This window comes from Symphalangus syndactylus, chromosome 13 (genome assembly GCF_028878055.3).
Source record: "Symphalangus syndactylus isolate Jambi chromosome 13, NHGRI_mSymSyn1-v2.1_pri, whole genome shotgun sequence".
NCBI classification, from domain to species: domain Eukaryota; kingdom Metazoa; phylum Chordata; class Mammalia; order Primates; family Hylobatidae; genus Symphalangus; species Symphalangus syndactylus.
In genome coordinates this window covers 40,358,083-40,376,488 of record NC_072435.2, presented here as the reverse complement: position 1 = coordinate 40,376,488, position 18,406 = coordinate 40,358,083, and the positions used below count along the sequence as shown (strand labels likewise).

The following is an 18,406-nucleotide window of genomic DNA, read 5'->3' as shown; positions in this document are numbered from 1 at the left end:
CCCGCACCGGGTCCACCTCTTCCAGGGTGTCCTAAAAGGTAGTGCTGTCACCTCTGGTGACACACATTGCAATTTTAAGTACCAAGAGGGGTGTTTTGTTGTGTTTACTATGTACCTACTTAATGGGTCTTAGCATATCATTAGCACGTCCAACCTGTGGCTTTGGGGGCATCACTATGTAGAGTGAGGCTAAATTGAAAAGGTGAGTCTGTTTAAGGGCAACTTAAAGAGAAACAGGCAGCAAATGTAGCCTAGGTGGTCTGGAAATTTGGCAGAAACAATGAAGTTGGCAGAGGAATAACTGATGTTCACAATACCCTGACCCCTAAGCCAGTACCTTTCCCTCAGTCCCAGGCTGGGGTGGAGGTGTCCTGGGCAGGCCACTGCCCCCAAGGCCCACTCGGCCTGCTCAGGGCTTTGCAGACAGTGCCCAGGCCCACCCAAGGGCCCCCCTTGTAGGCTGCAGGGGAGGCCTGGGCTGAGGCCGTCCTCTCCGGCGGGTACTTTGACACCCCTGTCGCCCCACCCCCAGATCCTGGGCGCTGGGGGCCATCGCGCTGCTGTTCCTGCTGGGCCTGACCTGGGCTTTCGGCCTCCTCTTCATCAACAAGGAGTCGGTGGTCATGGCCTATCTCTTCACCACCTTCAACGCCTTCCAGGGGGTCTTCATCTTCGTCTTTCATTGCGCCTTACAGAAGAAGGTGAGGTCGAGGCGGGGTCCTGGGTCACAGCTTCCCTAGGAGATGTTTCCTGGGCACCCAGGAGAAGGCGGCGAGGGTGGAGGGGATTCAGGGGCTCCCTCAAGCCCCCAGTGAGTACTGCAGGGCTTCTATGGTCAGGTCTGCATCCACCGGGAGGGGAGCACAAGCTCAGGGTTAGGGAGGGTTTAACCACAGGTGAAGAGGGTTCTGAAAAAAGCAAGATACAGCAGCTTAGAGGAGAGCAGAACAGATTTGGTAATGGGGAACCCTCACCACCATGAGGGCCACAAGTCAGGCCTGGGAGAGGGAGGACTTTGGGAGCCACCCTGAGGAAGCACTGCCTACATTCATAGTTCTGGAAAGAATTGTGAATTTTGTGGTGATAGAAAGGATCTTTTTAAAATAAATGTGTTAAAATCTGAATCATAAAAAAACATACAGTCCGGACGCGGTGGCTCACGCCTGTAATCCCAGCACTTTGGGAGGCTGAGGTGGGCAGATCACCTGAGGTCAGGAGTTCCAGACCAGCCTGGCCAACATGGTGAAACCCCGTCTCTACTTAAAAATATAAAAATTAGCCTGGTGTGGTGGGCGCCTGTAGTCCCAGCTACTTGGGAGGCTGAGGGGCTGAGGTAGGAGAATCACTTGAACCCCAAAGGCAGAGGTTGCAGTGAGCCGAGATTGCGCCACTGCACTCCAGCCTGGGCAACAGAGCAAAACTCTGTCTCCAAAAAAAAAAAAAAACAAAAAAACAAAAACAAACAAAAAAACACCACACATACAAAGGGCTGGGTGCAGTGGCTCATGCCTGTAATCCCAGCACTTTGGGAGGCTGAGGCAGGAGGATCGCTTAAGCCCAGGAATTCGAGACCAGCCTGGGCAACAGAGACCCCGTCTCTATTTAAAAAAAACAAAGGGGACAACAGTAGCGGGGGAACATGGGCAGGGAGTGGGGATACTGGCAGCACCCTCAGGACTGAAGCTGGGGAGACGGAGCTGAGGCATTTGTAGAGTCAGTCCTGGCAGCAGTGCGGGCCATGGAGACTGCTGTTGGACTTGGGGAGTGGTGAGGCAGGTAAGGCTTAAGGCAGGGGATGGCGGAGGCAATGATCATGAGAATCCTGGTTGCAAGGGAGGAGGTGGCCTGTGTGCCTGCTCTGTCCAATGCTGTCCTGGCCCCTCCTTGGACACATGGTCAAAGGCAGTGTCTGCACAGCCCCCACCTCACACGCAGTGACAGCAATGTCCTTTCAGGGGACCCCAGGCCCCTATGGTCTGATCTGGGCCCCTCGGCTCCCCTCCCTCCAACCTCTGCTCTCAGACACCTAGATGTGGACACTCAGGGTGCAGCCCCCGTTCTTACCAGCCCCCGTTCTTACCTTGGCTTAAATGAGGCCTCCTCTGATCTATTTATTTTTTTAGGTTTTATTTTTTATTATATTATTTTTGAGACAGAGTCTCGTTCTGTCCCCAGGCTGGAGTGCAATGGCGCGATCTCGGCTCACTGCAACCTCCACCTCCTGGGTTCAAGCAGTTCTCCTGCCAAGTAGCTGGGATTACAGACGCCCACTGCCACGACCAGCTAATTTTTGTATTTTTGGTAGAGGTGGGGTTTCACCATGTTGCCCAGGCTGGTGTCGAACTCCTGACCTCAGGTGATCCACCCACCTCTGCCTTCCAAAGTGCTGGGATTACAGGTGTGAGCCACCGTGCCTGGCCTCCTCTGATCTATTTAAAATCACGACCAGTCTGGCCAACATGGTGAAACCCCGTCTCTACTAAAAATACAAAAAAAAAAAAAAAAAAAAAAATTAGCCGGGTGTGGTGGTGTGCGCCTGTAATCCCAGCTACTCGGGAGGCTGTGGCAGGAGAATCATGTGAACCAGGGAGGTGGAGGTTGCAGTGAGCCGAGATTGCGCCATTGCACTCCAGCCCTAGTGACAATGCAAGATTCCGTCTCAAAAAAAAAATTACAACCTGCTCCCAAGTCAGCACTGCCTAACCCCCTTTCTGGCCATAGTTTTCTCCACAGCACCTAACACCATCCAACAGCCTGCATGTTTATATTTTCATGTATGTTCTGTCTCTGTCTACTGAAATATAAGCTCTCAGAGGTAGGGATTTGTGTCTGTTGTGTTCCATACCTTCCCTGAGGCCTAAATTGTGCCTGGCACATAGTGGATGCTCAATAATGCTCTGCTCATTTTATGAATGAATGAAAAACTGTCAGAGGAGGTGGAGAAGAGGATGGGCCTGAGTAAGAAGAGAGTGAAACCTGATCGGCTAGCTGTTGGGGGACAGGGGACATCACGGTTTCCGTGGCCTGCAAGTCTCTGAACAGGGGAACATAGTCATTGGAAGCTCGGTCTCCGACCTCCCAAGGCTGCCTGTCTTGTGACCAGCCCTGTGGGAGACTGGATCACAGAGGTGGCTAGTGTCCCGACCAGCTGACTGTCCTCCTCACCTCCCAGGTGCACAAGGAGTACAGCAAGTGCCTGCGTCACTCCTACTGCTGCATCCGCTCCCCACCCGGGGGCACTCACGGATCCCTCAAGACCTCAGCCATGCGAAGCAACACCCGCTACTACACAGGGACCCAGGTATCGGGCCAGACAGGGCTCCCTGGGGCTGAATGTTGGAACCTGGAGCCTGAGAGGTGGGGAGTGGCTTGGCCTGGGTTTCTGATTGTGATGATCGGGTGAGCAGTCTCAGAAAGACGCCAGAGGGTGGGTGGCCCAAGGACCCCCTTGCATCTGGGTTGTGTTCCCAGAGCCGAATTCGGAGGATGTGGAATGACACTGTGAGGAAACAGACGGAGTCCTCCTTCATGGCGGGTGACATCAACAGCACCCCCACCCTGAACCGAGGTGAGAAGGCATCCCTCTGCCTCTGGCTCCAGTCTCTGGAGGCTCCTGGTTGCCTTGTGACCTCTGATCCCTTGGCCAGGTACCATGGGGAACCACCTGCTGACCAACCCTGTGCTGCAGCCCCGTGGGGGCACCAGTCCCTACAACACCCTCATCGCTGAGTCAGTGGGCTTCAATCCCGCCTCGCCCCCTGTCTTCAACTCTCCAGGTGAGAGCACAGGGGAAGCATCCCAGGTTGGGAAATGGAGGGTTTGTGTCCCAAGGGACCTCCGCATGGGATGTTCTGTGCCCCAGAACTGGAGCCTGGACTTGCATTTCAAACTCATCCTTGCCTTTTCTCTTTTCTCTTCTGGCTGCCACCTGCAGGGAGCTACCGGGAACCTAGTAAGTGTGACTCTTCCCTGGGGATGTTTCTGAGGCTGGGAGAGGGACAGACAGTGTCCTTCTCAGACGGCCTCACTTAAGGAGGAGGACTTGGGATGCCTCCCCATGCCCACATCTCCCCACCCCCCAACACACAGACTCTGGCAGCTGAATGGAGGATAGTGGATGGTGTTCATTGAGTTTGGGCTGTAAGTGCTGAGGGTCTGAGCACAGGAAAGCGATCCTGTCACCCAGGCCTCCTCACACTGCTGAGACCCTGAGGGAACTGGTCCTTGTCCCCCACCTTTCATCAATCTGCTGCTGGGCTGGTGTGTCTACTGCCAGTGAGGGAGAAAGGGAATGTGAGACCAGAGATCCAGGGGGCAGGGGGAAGCCTATGGAAAACCAACAGGAATCGAGCCCCACTTCTCCACACGGACCACACCCCCTCACTGTCCCCTAGTGCATCCAGGGCCCCTCTTCCACCTGACCAGCCCCTTTCTGCCCTGCAGAGCACCCCTTGGGAGGCCGGGAAGCCTGTGGCATGGACACCCTGCCCCTGAATGGCAACTTCAATAACAGTTACTCCTTGCGAAGTGGGGATTTCCCTCCCGGGGATGGGGGCCCTGAGCCGCCCCGAGGCCGGAACCTAGCCGATGCGGCGGCCTTCGAGAAGATGATCATCTCGGAGCTGGTGCACAACAACCTGCGGGGGAGCAGCAGCGCGGCCAAGGGCCCTCCACCGCCTGAGCCCCCTGTGCCACCTGTGCCAGGGGGCGGGGGCGAGGAAGAGGCGGGCGGGCCCGGGTGTGCTGACCGGGCCGAGATTGAACTTCTCTATAAGGCCCTGGAGGAGCCTCTGCTGCTGCCCCGGGCCCAGTCGGTGCTGTACCAGAGCGATCTGGACGAGTCGGAGAGCTGCACGGCCGAGGACGGCGCCACCAGCCGGCCCCTCTCCTCCCCTCCTGGCCGGGACTCCCTCTATGCCAGCGGGGCCAACCTGCGGGACTCACCCTCCTACCCGGACAGCAGCCCTGAGGGGCCCAGTGAGGCCCTGCCCCCACCCCCTCCTGCACCCCCCGGCCCCCCCGAAATCTACTACACCTCACGCCCGCCAGCCCTGGTGGCCCGGAATCCCCTGCAGGGCTACTACCAGGTGCGGCGTCCTAGCCACGAGGGCTACCTGGCAGCCCCAGGCCTTGAGGGGCCAGGGCCCGATGGGGATGGGCAGATGCAGCTGGTCACCAGTCTCTGAGGGGACCTCATGGACCAGGGGCTGGTGGCCCAGGCCAGGGAGGGAACCCTGGGCAGGGCTCTGGTGGGAGAGGGAAACAGATGGAGGCAGTGGCTGGTGGGCCACTCTCTCCAGGTGCCCCTCAGCCATGGGCCCTACAGTCCCCTCAGGGGACTCTGACCTGGGGGCCTGAGGTGCCAGGGTTCACAGACAGGGTTTCCCACCAGCCACACGCACCAGCTCTATTTGGGGGAAGTGTAGTGAGGAGGAGCCCAGAGGTCCCCAGGGGAGTGAGGAGGGAGAACTTGGAAGGGTGCAGCCCACTTCCAGACTCTCCCCTCTCCCACCCTTCTACCCTGTGAAGGGAAATGAGGGCTTTAGTTTCCCTGGGCAGGGAGGGGCAGCCTCTGAGGTTGCCAAAGGCCCCCACTGGATCGAACCTGTCAGCTGCTCCTCTCCGCAGCCAGAAATGCTGCGGGCTGCTCCCTGGAGACTGGGAAAAGGCCGAAGGGCAGGGGGACTGGGCGGTGGTGGCTGGTGGTTTAAAGGTTGAACTTTCTCTGAAGCTCCTTTCCCCTTGCTCTTGGTCCCTGCCCCCCAAGCAAACCTGCTCCCTCTGCCTCCCAGTGCACCCAATGACCCCCTCCCTTGGGGCGACTCCTGATGAAGCACAACTCCCCGCAAGGCCCCCAGCCCACAGGGGTGGCCATATTTGGGCACTTCCCAGTCCTGTGGGCTCGGCTATCTGGGGAGCAGATTTTGGGTCTGGATCTCCCTGGGGAGTGGGTCCTGGGCTTGGATCTTTCCCTAGGGGGCCCTCTTACTCCTTCCTCTCTCCTCCTCCTCCTTCCCCTTTGCTGTAAATATTTCAACGAAATGGAAAAGGAAAAAAAAAAAGACAAAAAAAAGAAAAAGAAAAGAAAAAAAATCTCATCACTTGAAGCCACCGGGAGCCTGCGGCCCGGGCCAGCCCGGGCTTTCTCCGGAGCAGAGCGGCGCTGCTGGCCTGGCAGCCAGGACTTCTCCGTGTACGTGCATCCCCAGTCCCCGCCGGGGCGGGCAGGCCGCCAGAGCAGCTTTTTACAATCCAGAGACAAAACAAAATCTAGATGCAACAGCGAAACAAAGAACCCATTTCCTTCCTGGCACCCGTTTCTGTCCCCTCCTTTCCTGCTCCGCCTGCCCAGCATCATCAGCCCTTCTGGGGCGTGTACCTCACTGCCTGCCCCAGGACCAGAGGCCTGTCTCCCCCTTCCCTCCCCACCGGCCCGGGGGAGACGTCTTCACACCCAAAGATGCTTTGTCAAGATGACTGCGCTGTCCCTTTGAGTTCCTACTTCTTATATATTGCTTTGGGGACTCTAACCGGGAAGATGGGGCTGATTTCCCACCTACAGAGGTTGATGGAGGAAGGAAAATGGGGAGGCACTGGGGTTGTGGAGGGCATGGGTATGGATGAGGAGGGTGCTGGGAGCGGCAAGGCGGTCTGTCTGCGGGGGAGGGGCAACGGTGAGAGATCACCTTCCCTACCCTCCACCTTCCCTCAGGGAAGACGAAGCCAGGTGCCAGGGCTGGGGTCGGGACACCCATGGTCTGGGGGGCTTGACCGCAAATCCCAGACCCTGGAAGCTCCAGGCTCGGGATGTCTCCTGAGCACCTCTCCGGGCCCCCTCCTCTCCAGCCTGTCAGCCCAGCCTCCCCAGCCCCCTCCCCTCAACTCTAAGGGTAGCGTAGCCCCAGGCCACCCTGGCCCAGCCCCTGCATTGCCATTTCCCCAGAGGTGGCCCCTCCACCTCTGCTCTGACCTCTCCCCGTCTCTCTGCCCCTCCTTTTCTCACAAGTGCCATGAGTTTTCAAACATCTTCGGGTCTCAGCCTGCTGCTGCCATGAACTTTGTTGGGTTAAGGGGGAGGGGCTCTAGGAAGGAACTGGGGGGAAGGGGACAGGTAGGTGGCTGGAGGGACCCTTTTTGCTGCTAGAAAGCCCCTCCCTTCTCCTGGGGAGCTGGGGCTGGCTTGTCCCCATCAATTAGGGGAGAAGGGGTCAGACCAAAGATGGTGGTTTGTCCCGAGTAAGGGAACAGGTGTGGGGAAGAGGTGGGGTTGGGTTCCAACTCTGGCTTTTTCTGGTAGAAAGGCCTAACCCATTACACTAGAAGACCATGGGTGAAGTCTAGATGGGGAGGAGAAGTGAGGCCAGGGACAGTCTTGCCAGACGACTGAGGAGGGCAGGGGACAGTTCCATGGCCCTTCCTGGACTGCACTAGGCTGGGAGCTCTGTTGTGTGGAGGGGTGGTCAGAGGTCTGTGAAGAGCGGGCAAGAGGCATGGGCAGGCGAGGAGCCGGCCCGTCCCGGGAAGCAGCCCAGCCTGTGGCTGCCCCCGAAACCAGGAGGAGGGCCGGGAGAGTTCTGGGGGGGCTGAGGCACATAGGGAGGCCCACTCCCTACCTGCCCAGCCTTCCTTGTATCTCTGCAGACTTGGACAATCAAAGGGAGAGAGGGTGTACCAGGTCCTGTTCCAGCCGGCATCGCCCGGTGGCTTCCAGGCCTCAGAGCTGTGTGGCAGGGCCCCCTGCTGGGGCTGGACACCACTGCAGTCCAGTGCAAAGCCGCCCCCAGAGCCCAGGTGTCCCCCCCACCTAACCAGACCTGGTGCCTTGACGCCCCCACCCCAGCTGGGACGGTACAGAGAAGGGTCTTGGTTTCCTCTCCTACTCCCTTCCTTGGGCTCCTGAACTCATTTGCTCCTAAATCTTGTTAATTCTTTTTCTCTGGATTTTGGTTTCTTTTGGCTTTTCCTTGCCTTCCCCTTTCTGTCTCCAACTCTCTTTCCCCATGTCTTTCTCGCTGTCTCTATGTTCCTCTTCTCTCATCCTCAACTTTCTGTCCATTCGGGCCTCCTCCCCACCGCCCACGCCCCTAGCCCCTCCCTCCTTGGTCTCCTTTTCGATATGCCAAACCAATTTTGGGTCGAGTGCATTTAACGAGAACAAAACAAAAGGCTCATAACAACAAGAACGTTTCAGAAAAAAACAAAAAGTTTAAAAAAAAATGTTGAGTCAAAAAGTCAAACAATAAAGAAATTAAGATTTCTTGGAATGACAAGAGTGGTGTGACTTCTTGAGCCGGGGAGTAAGAAATGGGTGAATAGCTGGGTGCGGTGGCTCAGTCCTGTAATCCCAGCATTTTGGGAGGCTGAGGTGGGTGGATCACTTGAGGCCAGGAGTTTGAGACTAGCCTGGTCAACATGGTGAAACCCTATCTCTACTAAAAAGACAAAAAATTAGCTGGGCATGGTGGCAAGCACCTGTGGTCCCAGCTACTCGGGAGGCTAAGGCAGGAGAATTGCTTGAACCCAGCCGGAAGGCAGAGGTTGCAGTGAGCCAAGATCGTACCACTGCACTCCAGCCTGGGCTACAGAGTGAAATTCTGTCTCAAAAAAGAAAGAAAGAAATGGTTGAGCAGATCTGCACAGGGGCGTCCCTATGGGCTCTGGTCTGCACTCGAGCATTCAGAACCCCTGGCAGAGGCCTGGCAATTATAGAATCATTCATGTTTATGAGACCTCAGTAAGTTCCTGGGCCTGGTGGAGCATTTCATGTGCAGTTTCTCTGAATCCTCACAAAATGCTCCTGGATGGAGACAGCGATGAGAGTTCCATTTTACAGATGGGGAAACTGAGGCTTACAGCCCTCAGATGCATGCCCCAGTCTCTCTGACCAGGCCACTGTCCCACGCTGTCTCACAGAAGCCCTTCTTGGCCCAGATGTCTGTCCCCAGGCTGTACTAGAGCAGAGCTCAGGAATTGTACACTGTGATGTCTCATTACAATTGCCGTTCCTACACTCCCACATGCTACTGGCAGGGAGTGCTTTCAAACTTGACACACGGTGGAATTGCATCATGTGTATTTCACATTGTCAGTTCACCAACGAACTGCCCATGCTCAGAGAGAGAGGAATAACTACTCAAAACTACAAGGATCCTTTTCCGGGCCCCTCTGCCCTAAAAAGATACTTGTGTCTAGGACACTACCCACCTCCCCACAGCCACTCCTTCCCAGTGGATGGCTCCTTCTTGTCTGACCTCCTAATGATGGGGAACGCAGGGGCTCAGTCCTTAGACCTTTTCTCTCACTCCCTGGAAGGTTTCACCCCATCTCATGGTTTGAAATGCCACCGGGTGGGCGCAGTGGCTCATGCCTGTAATTCCAACACTTTGGGAGGCCGAGGCAGGCAGATCACGAGGTCAGGAGTTCGAGACCAGCCTGGCCAACAAGGTGAAACCCTGTCTCTACTAAAAATACAAAAATTAGCTGGGCGTGGTGGCGAGTGCCTGTAGTCCCAGCTACTCAGGAGGCTGAGGCAGGAGAATCGCTGGAACCCAGGAGGCGGAGGTTGCAGTGAGCCAAGATTGCACCACTGCACTCCAGCCTGGGCGACAGAGCGAGACTCCACCAGAAGAAAGAAAAAAAGAGAAGAGAAGAGAAGAGAAGAGAGGAGGGGAGGGGAGGGGAGGGGAGGGGAGGGGAGGGGAGGGGAAAGGAAAGAGAAAGGAAGAAGGAAGGAAAGAAAGAAAATAGAAAAGGAAAGAAGGAAAGAAAGAGAAAGAAAGAATGAAAGAAAGAAAGAGATGCTGCCTATACACTGATCACCCCCAAACGTAGCTCTCCAGCCTGAACTCCTACCTGAGCTCCAGATTTACATATATTCACCTACCTACCCCATCTCTCTTCCTGGTATCTGGTAGGATCTCAAATTAACCTGTCCCAAACTGAGACCCTGGCCTCTCCCACCCCCATCTCTAACACTGCCACCACTGTAGTTCTTCCCATGTGAGGCTTTGAGCTTCCTCACCTCAACTAAAAGTGAGTCCATCCATCCTTTGATTCAAGCTAAAGACCTTGGAGCTTCTCTTGAACTCATCTTGTTTGATGCCCCACATCTGATTTGACAGCAAATACAATGATGGCTCTAACTTCTAAATATCCAGAATTAATTAGTTCTCACCCATCTTTCACCACAGCCACTACAACAGTCCCCTAAATATTATAGCTCCTTTGTCCCTCTTCAGGTTTTTCTCAACACAGAAACCAGAGTGATCTTGGTAAACATATTTTGTCCCTCCTCAGCTCAAAACTCTCCAATGCTCTCCTATCTCACCCAAAGCACAGGTCAAGGTAAACACAATGACCTATAGGCCCTCCAACCTCACCCCCTGGCTTCCTCCCTACCTTCCCTCCACTCACTGGGCTCAAACATGCAGGCACCCTCTTGCCTGCCTTAGGGCCTTTGCACCAGCTGTTCTCTCTGCTGGCTTGGGCCCCCTCCCCCATCCCCATATCCACAGAGTTGACTTCCTCTCTTGCGGAGTTTATGAAAATGAAATCCTGCTTCCCAGAAGGCCTTCCCAAGCCACTCCAGAACTTCCTAGTCTGTGCCTTGCTCTGTCTTCATAGTACTACTGGCTAGCAATTACGTTTTGCTTATTTGTTTATCATCTGCCTCTTGGCTAGAATGTAAGATCTGGAAACGCAAGGGTTCTTGGTCTGAGCCTAGCACAGCATCTGGCACACAGGCGATCTGTAAATATCTGTTAAAGAATGAGAGCTAAATTCAGCACAAGACCCAAAGTGAGCACAAGATAAGAGTGAAGGGCGATGGAAGCTCTTCAATGAGGATAAAGAAATATATTAAAAAAAAAAAAAGAATGATGGAAACTGTGAATCTGCCATTCCCTCAGCTGGTTCAGTTTCACTGTGTGATGCTAAGGTTTTAATTCAGCATGGCTCCAAAAACCTAAGATCAGTATTTCCTCTGGTGCCCAGCTGAAGAAGAGGTAATCTGTTCTCACTGGAGGATAAAATGAATCTACTAGACTTTCTGAGAGATGCACTGTGGGCAAGCATGGGGACTTTTAAGAGTAGATAATTTTAGCCAGGCACGGTGCCTGTATTCCCAACACTTTGGGAGGCCGAGGTGGGCAGATTGCTTGAGGCCAGGAGTTTGAGACCAGCCTGGTCAACATGGCGAAACTCTACTAAAACTACAAAAATTAGCTGAACGCGGTGGTGCCTGTAATCCCAGTTATTCAGGAGGCTGAGGCAGGAGAATTGCTTGAACCCGAAAAGGCAGAGGTTGCAGTGAACCAAGATCACACCACTGCACTCCAGCCTGGGTGACAGAGCAACACTCCGTCTCAAAAAAAAAAAAAAAAGAGTGGATAATTTTAACTATATGTGATTTGACCTCATACTCTGATTTGAAATCGAATCCCGCATACAGTGAGAGTCAAATATGACCAGTCCTTCTGTGTCTTTTACTCTCCCCTTCACTACACACAACCTAAACCCACTGTGCCTGACTGGATGCGGTGGCTCACCCCTGTAATCCCAACACTTTGGAGGCCAAGGCAGGCGGATCACCTGAGGTCAGGAATTCAAGACCAGCCTGGCCAACATGGCGAAAACCCGACTCTACTAAAAAAAAAAAAAAAAAAAAAAGAAAAAAAAATTAGCCGGTCGTGGTGGCGGGCGCCTGTAGTCCCAGGTACTCGGGAGGCTGAAGCAGGAGAGTCACTTGAACCTGGGAGGCAGAGGTTGCAGTGAGCCGAGGTCACGCCACTGCACTCCAGCCTGGCGACAGAGTGAGACTCTGTCTCAGAAATAAAAATAAACCTGCTGCGCCTGACAACCTCTGACCCTCAGGTAGTTAGTTGTTAGTGGCACCCATTCATCTGCATGTGCCCAGGGACGGTACATTTATGCTGAAATGTATCATTTCAAAACTCCTTCCTACATTTTATCTCATTTAATTCTCAGAATATATGTTTTGTTTCTTTGTTTTTGAGACAGAGTCTCACTCTGTTGCCCAGACTGGAGTGCAGTGGTGCAATCTCAGCTCACTGCAACCTCAGCCTCCCAGGTTCAAGTGATCCTCCTGCCTCAGCCTCCCGAATAGCTGGAATTACAGGCACCCACCGCCAAGCCCAGCAAATTTTTGTATTTTTAGAAGAGACAGGGTTTAGCCATGTTGGCCAGGCTGGTGTCAAACTCCTGACCTCAGGTGATCCGCCCGCCTCGGCCTCCCAAAGTGCTGGGATTACAGGCGTGAGAGACCGGTCCAAAAAGCTACTCGGGAGGCTGAGGCAGGAGAACTGCATGAACCCGGGAGGCGGAGGTTGCAGTGAGCCAAGTTCACACCATTGTACTTCAGCCTGGGTGACAAAGCAAGACTTTGTCTCAAATAATAATAATAATAATTTTTAAAAACCGTGAACATCAAAACATTATAAAAATTAAAAGACGTCTGGGTGCAGTGGCTCATGCATGTAATCCCAGCACTTTGGGAGGCTGAGGTGGGAGGATCACCTAAGGTCAGGAGTTCGATACCAGCCTGACCAACATGGTGAAACCCCACCTACACTAAAAATACAAAAATTAGCCAGGCGTGCTGGCGCACACCTGTAATCCCAGCTACTCAGAAAGCTGAGGCAAGAGAATCGCTTGAACCCGGGAGGCGGCAGTGAGCCGAGATCGTGCCATTGAACTCTAGCTTGGGCAACAAGAGCGAAACTCTGTCTCAAAAATAAAAATAAAAATAAAAATAAAAAGATAAGGACACTGAGCAACAGGAACACTAACGGTGGCAGTGAGAACCAGTACCATCATTCTGAAGAGCAGATTAGCAGTATCTTGAAAAGGTGAATACTTCCGCAACCCCCCATCCAGCACTTCAACTCCTAGGTTTATCTCCCAGAGTAACTCCTACATATGTTCAAGGACACATAGATACCAACGCATACTGCAGCACTGTTTGTAATAGTAGAAAACTGAAAACACCCTAAATTTCAACCAAGTGAATTGATAAGTAAATGCTGTCCAGCAAAACTTTCTGTTCTCATGGAAATGTTTCCTCTCTATGTTCTCTATACACCATGGTGGCCACTAGCCACAGGCTCCTGCTGAACATGTGAAATGTGACTAGTGTGTCTGGGGAAGTGGATTATTTGTTTCGTCTAATTTTAATCTAAATAGTCACATGTGGCTAGTGGCTACCTTATCAGCACAGCTGTATAGTAGTGAAACTAAGTGAATTAGAGCTATACACGTTTCCACATAGATAAATCTCAAAAGCATTACACTGGATAAAAAAAAGCAAGTTTCAGAAGGCAGGACCCAGTGCCACCTTAGTGCCAGCTCTGTCAGGATACACCCAGTATGATCCTGCTATCAGAGGTCCCCAAGACCACCCTGAGGTTCAATGACTCACTGGGAGGAGTCACAGGATTTTGCTTGGAAGTGTAGGCATGGCTGTGATTTATGATAGTGAAGAGACACAAGGCACAATCAGCAAAGGGAAAAGGTGCAGGAGCTGAAGTCCAGAGGAAACCAGGACAAGCTTCTAAGAGCCCTCTCCTAGTGGAGTCACACAGGACTCCATCAATTCCTACCGCCAAGTATGACAGCACGAGGGATATGCGGTCTACCAGGGAAGCTCGTTACTCAGTGACCAGAGTTGTACATGGGGGTGGTCGTGTACCAAAATGCCAGACTCCAGAAGGAAAGCAGGTGTTCAACATGAACCACATTGGCCGGGCACGGTGGCTCACGCTTGTAATCCCAGCACTTTGGGAGGCCGAGGTGGGCGGATCACGAAGTCAGGAGATCGAAACCACGGTGAAACCCCGTCTCTACTGAAAAATACAAAAACTTAGCCGGGTGTGGTGACGGGCGCCTGTAGTCCCAGCTACTCGGAGAGGCTGAGGCAGGAGAATGGCGTGAACCCGGAAGGCGGAGCTTGCAGTGAGCCGAGACTGCGCCACTGCACTCCAGCCTGGGGGACACAGCGAGACTCCGTCTCAAAAAAAAAAAAAAAAAAAAACCCAAAAAACATGAACCACATTGTTGGTGGAAACAGTTTAGGCACTCATCATTTGGGGAACGGCAGGAACCCTCCTAAAATCCAAGTTCCTAGATATCAGCCAAGGGCCAATCTTGCAAATAGGTCTTTCTAAGGATAGCAGTCTCAGGCCTGCTAGGTTAACTCTAAATTGCACAGACACCATTTATATAAAAGTATAGAACATGACAAACAATACTATATATTGTTTAAAGATACATGCCTATATGCACAGAAGACTGTAAACACCAAATTCAGGGTTGCAGTTACATTTGAGGAAAAAGGAAGAGGAATGGGTTTGATGCAGGGGTATAAGGCCCTTCAGTTGCATCTCTAATGTTTTAGCTCTTAAGCTGGGTAACAGTATTTTGCTATAGCACTTCTTATACTTTCTCGAGCATGTGTGCACCTGAAGTATTACACAAGAATGAAGACGTATCTGCTTATTACTATATGCTACTAACAGTTCAGTCTTTTGTTTGTTTGTTTTTAGACAGGGTCTCACTCTGTTGCCTAGCTAGGCTGGAGTGCAGTGGTGAGATCTCGGTTCACTGCAACCTCTGCCCCCAGGACTCAAGCAATCCTCTCACCTCAGCCTCCTGAGTAGCTGGGACCACAGACACATGCCACCACACTCAGCTAATTTTTTTATGTTTTGTAGAGACAGGGTTTTGCTATGTTGCCCAGGCTGGTCTCAAACTCCTGAGGTCAAGCAATCCACCTGCCTCAGCCTCCCAAAATGCTGGGATTACAGGCGTGAGCCACCGCACCTGGCTGGTTCATGTTTATTGAGTACTTTTCACATTCCAGGTACTATGCTAAACTAAACCCCCGCTTTACGCAGATTTATTCTTTTTTTTTTTTGAGACGGAATCTTCCCGTCACCAGTCTGGAGTGCAGTGGCGCAATCTCAGCTCACTGCAACCTCCACCTCCCAGGTTCAAGCAATTCTCCTGCCTCAGCCTCCCAAGTAGCTAGGACTACAGGCACGCACCACCATGGCTGGCTAATTTTTTGTATTTTAGTAGAGACAGGTTTTAATCATGTTGGCCAGGATGGTCTCGATCTCCTGACCTGGTGATCTGCCCACCTCGGCCTCCCAGAGTGCGTGACCCACTGCGCCCGGCCAAGAAAGCGCTACTTTAAATAGGGTACTTTGGGAAGTTTTCTTTCAGAGGACATTTGAGCTGAACCACAAGCGAAGAGAATGAGACAGCCATGCAATTATCTGGAGGAAGCACATTCCAGGCAGAGGGAACGGCAAGTGCAAAGCCCTGCGGCAGAAATAAGCTGGATGTGTTGAAAGAAGGGAAATAAAGCCAGCTGGGCTTGAGAACGGTGACAAGAGGAAGAATGGTAGATGAGTCCTGAGAGGTCAGCTAAGGCCACCACGCAGGGCCGCCTAAGCCATAGGAAAGATCTTAGGTTTCATTCTAAGTAGGATAAGCCTTTGAAGGTTTTAAGCAGAGTAATGACATGATCTGGTTTACAAGTGAAGATCATTCAGCCAGCTGTAAGGAGAATGCATCATAGACAGGGCCACATTCTTCATTAGCGCCACGGAAATAATGCTGGTGGCTCATGAGCTTCTCAGGGGCTACGAAAAGGTCAGGGACAGGGATAAAGGGAAAAAAGTTCCACAATGCAAAGAGAAAACTACAAAGTTGGAATGAATAAATGTTTAATTAAGCATCTAGAAATGTGACATCATGACAACTGCATTAATCATTAAATTTAGTATTCATAAGCAATCGAATTACATTTGGAAATTAGATTTTCTCAAATCACAAATATCCCCAAGTATGCAATGATTGCCAAGAAATCAAGCGAATCATAATGTGAGTTTCCTTGAAGCCAAATAATTTCAAAAGAATAAAAACAAAGCTTTCAATTTTTTAACAGCTAAAAATAATTCTTCTTAACTTAATGTGAGATGTAGATACCAAAAATGGGCTACGCGCTGTAATCCCAGCACTTAAGGACAAGATAGGTGGACTGCTTGAGGCCAGGAGTTTCAAGACCAGCCTGGGCAACGGCGAGACCCCGTCTCTACAAAAAATTTAAAAAGTAAAAGAGGCAGGGCATGGTGGCTCATGCCTGTAATCCCAGCACTTTGGGCGGCCAAGGCGAGTAGATCACCTGAGGTCAGGAGTTTGAGACCAGCCTGGCCAACACGGTGAAACCCCGTCTTTACTAAAAATACAAAAATTAGCCAGGTAAGGTAGCGTGTGCCTGTAGTCCCAGCTACTCCGGAGGCTGAGGTGGGAGAATCACTTGAAGCTGGAAGCAGGGGGTTGCAGTGAGCCAAGATCGCGCCACTGCACTCCAGCCTGAGTGACAGAGCAAGACTCCCTCTCAAAAATAAATAAATAAATAAATAAATAAAATCTATAAAACGAGTTAGGCATGGTGGCACGCACTGGTGATCCCAGCTACTCGGGAGGCTGCGGTGGGAGGATCACTTGAGCCCAAGAGTTCCAGGTTATAGTGAGCCACGATTATGCCACTTGCACTCCAGCCTGGGCAACAGAGCTCTATTTAAAAAAAAAATCCCACAGGAACTAGATTGTTTAAAAAGAAAAGGAAAAGGAAAACATACTAGCACAGTGAGTGAGTCCTAGTGAGCCCACAGAGGTGACTGAGTAAGAAATACTAGTGCCTTGGATCAGTGCTGTTCAGGCTTACGGCCTGTGAGTTTGAACACTGTCCGGAGCACCCTTAGAAAGGCCTCTCTGGGAAGAGGACATTTGAACAGAGACTTGAATGACAAGAAGGCATAAGCCATGCCAAGAGCCCAGGAGAAGAGGTTCTGGGCAGAGGCTTTGCACTGGGAGTGGCTTGTCAGAATTTTAACAAAAAGAGGGTTACTTAGGCTGGTTTGAAGTTGGAGCTGGGTGGTTAACAGGAGACAAAGCATAGAGTTTCAAAGACAATGCTCTCATCCTGAGAAGTGGCCTGGTCAAATGTGTTTCCGACCTTCGCTGTCCAGTAATACAGGAGCCACTTGTCACAGGGGCTCAGGAGCACTCAACTGTGGCTATCAAGACAGCTAAACTGAACTTCCTTTTTTAAAATTTAATTTTAATTTTTAGAGACAGGGTGTCACTCTGACACTCAGGCTGGAGTGCAGTGGCTGGAGCATCCTGGGCTCAAGAGATCCTCCTGCCTCAGCTTCAGGAGTAGCAGAGACTGCAGGTGTGCACTACCACACCTGGCTTATTTTATTTTTTGTAGATATGAGGTCTTGTTATGTTGCCCAGGCTGATCCTGAACTCCTGGCCTCAAGAAATCCTCCATGACCAGACTCTAAAATTAAAAAAAAAAAAAAAAAAAAAAAAAAGATATGGCCGGGCACAGCGGCTCACGCCTGTAATCCCAGCACTCTGGAAGGCTGAGGGGGGCGGATCACTTGAGGTCAGGAGTTCGAGACCAGCCTGGCCAACATGGTGAAACCCCCGTCTCTATTGAAAATACAGAAAAAAAATTAGCTGGTTGTGGTGGTGGGCACCTGTAATCCCAGCTACTCAGGAGGCTGAGGCAGGAGAATCGCTTGAACCCAGGAGGTAGAGGTTGCAGTGAGCCGAGATCGCGCCATTGCACTCCAGGCTGAGTGACAGAGAGAGATTCCATCTCAAAAAAAATTAAAAAATGGCTTCCAAAAAATGTAAAATTAGGTGCGCGGCTGGCATTATTTTTCCACTGGGCAGCGCTGATCGCCCGTGAGGGCAGAGACTCTGCGACCTGGAGTCTCCCAGGCCGGGGGCGACGGCCCAGACGGGATGCGGTGGAGAGAAGTTTCCGCATGTATTATGTGGTCATGAATCATGTCAGGGAATTGCCACGGCCCCCGTTGAATGGGGAGGCGCTGCCTCGGGCGCTGAGTAGCAGAGCCCGGACTCTGAACACTGGTCTGCCCCCGAACTGGAACTCCCATTTTCAGTATCGTCCGCTTGAAACCTCCCAAGAGCCCTCGAGGGGGCGAGAGCGGGATCCAAACCCCTCGGGGGCGAGAGCGGGATCCGAACCCCTCGGCGGCGAAAGCGGGATCCGAACCCGGCCGGACTCCCGAGGTCCGAGCGCGCCGCGTGACCGCCACTCCGAACGTTCGCAACGTTCACAACGGACCCGGGCCGCTGGACCTCAAGGGTCAGGCGCCACTCAGAAAAGCTCCAGGATACGCTCACCTGTTGACAGACGCTGAGGCCGCAAACGCTCCTCCTCTCTCTTCACACTAGCCAACACCGCGGCGGCGCTCGACTTCCGCTTCTTTCCAGCGAATCCCCAGCTGAGCCTTCTTCTGCTCCCGCCACCATTACCAATCCAGCCAATCAGCTCTCAGAA

At 52.4% G+C, this 18,406-nt stretch overlaps 2 protein-coding genes and 1 long non-coding RNA gene across 9 annotated transcripts in view; 2 read left to right on the top strand and 1 right to left on the bottom strand.

The window, feature by feature from the left end:
- Positions 1–8,264, top strand: part of ADGRL1 (adhesion G protein-coupled receptor L1) — a 108,185-nt gene extending 99,921 nt beyond the window's left edge. For 6 of the 7 annotated variants that reach the window (XM_063616150.1, XM_055236161.2, XM_055236160.2 and 3 more), the window contains 6 exons: positions 533–701; positions 3,173–3,301; positions 3,472–3,568; positions 3,648–3,776; positions 3,935–3,952; positions 4,444–8,264. In XM_063616150.1, coding sequence (XP_063472220.1) covers positions 533–701; positions 3,173–3,301; positions 3,472–3,568; positions 3,648–3,776; positions 3,935–3,952; positions 4,444–5,186 — 1,285 coding nt within the window. In that variant the 3' untranslated portion in view covers positions 5,187–8,264. Of the gene's footprint in view, positions 1–532; positions 702–3,172; positions 3,302–3,471; positions 3,569–3,647; positions 3,777–3,934; positions 3,953–4,425 lie in introns of all 7 variants that reach the window. The other variant, XM_063616149.1, reaches the window with a different exon arrangement.
- Positions 73–18,345, bottom strand: LOC134732306 (uncharacterized). Its single transcript, XR_010115333.1, has 2 exons — positions 18,250–18,345; positions 73–908 (listed from the first exon to the last, which is right to left on the bottom strand). It is a non-coding gene; the product is annotated as an uncharacterized lncRNA (long non-coding RNA).
- LOC129459447 (uncharacterized) lies at positions 6,275–8,264 on the top strand. The gene has a single exon (XM_055236163.1). The coding sequence runs from the start codon at positions 6,275–6,277 to the stop codon at positions 7,142–7,144; it is 870 nt and encodes a 289-aa protein (XP_055092138.1). The 3' UTR covers positions 7,145–8,264.
- Positions 18,346–18,406: the final 61 nt, after the last annotated feature.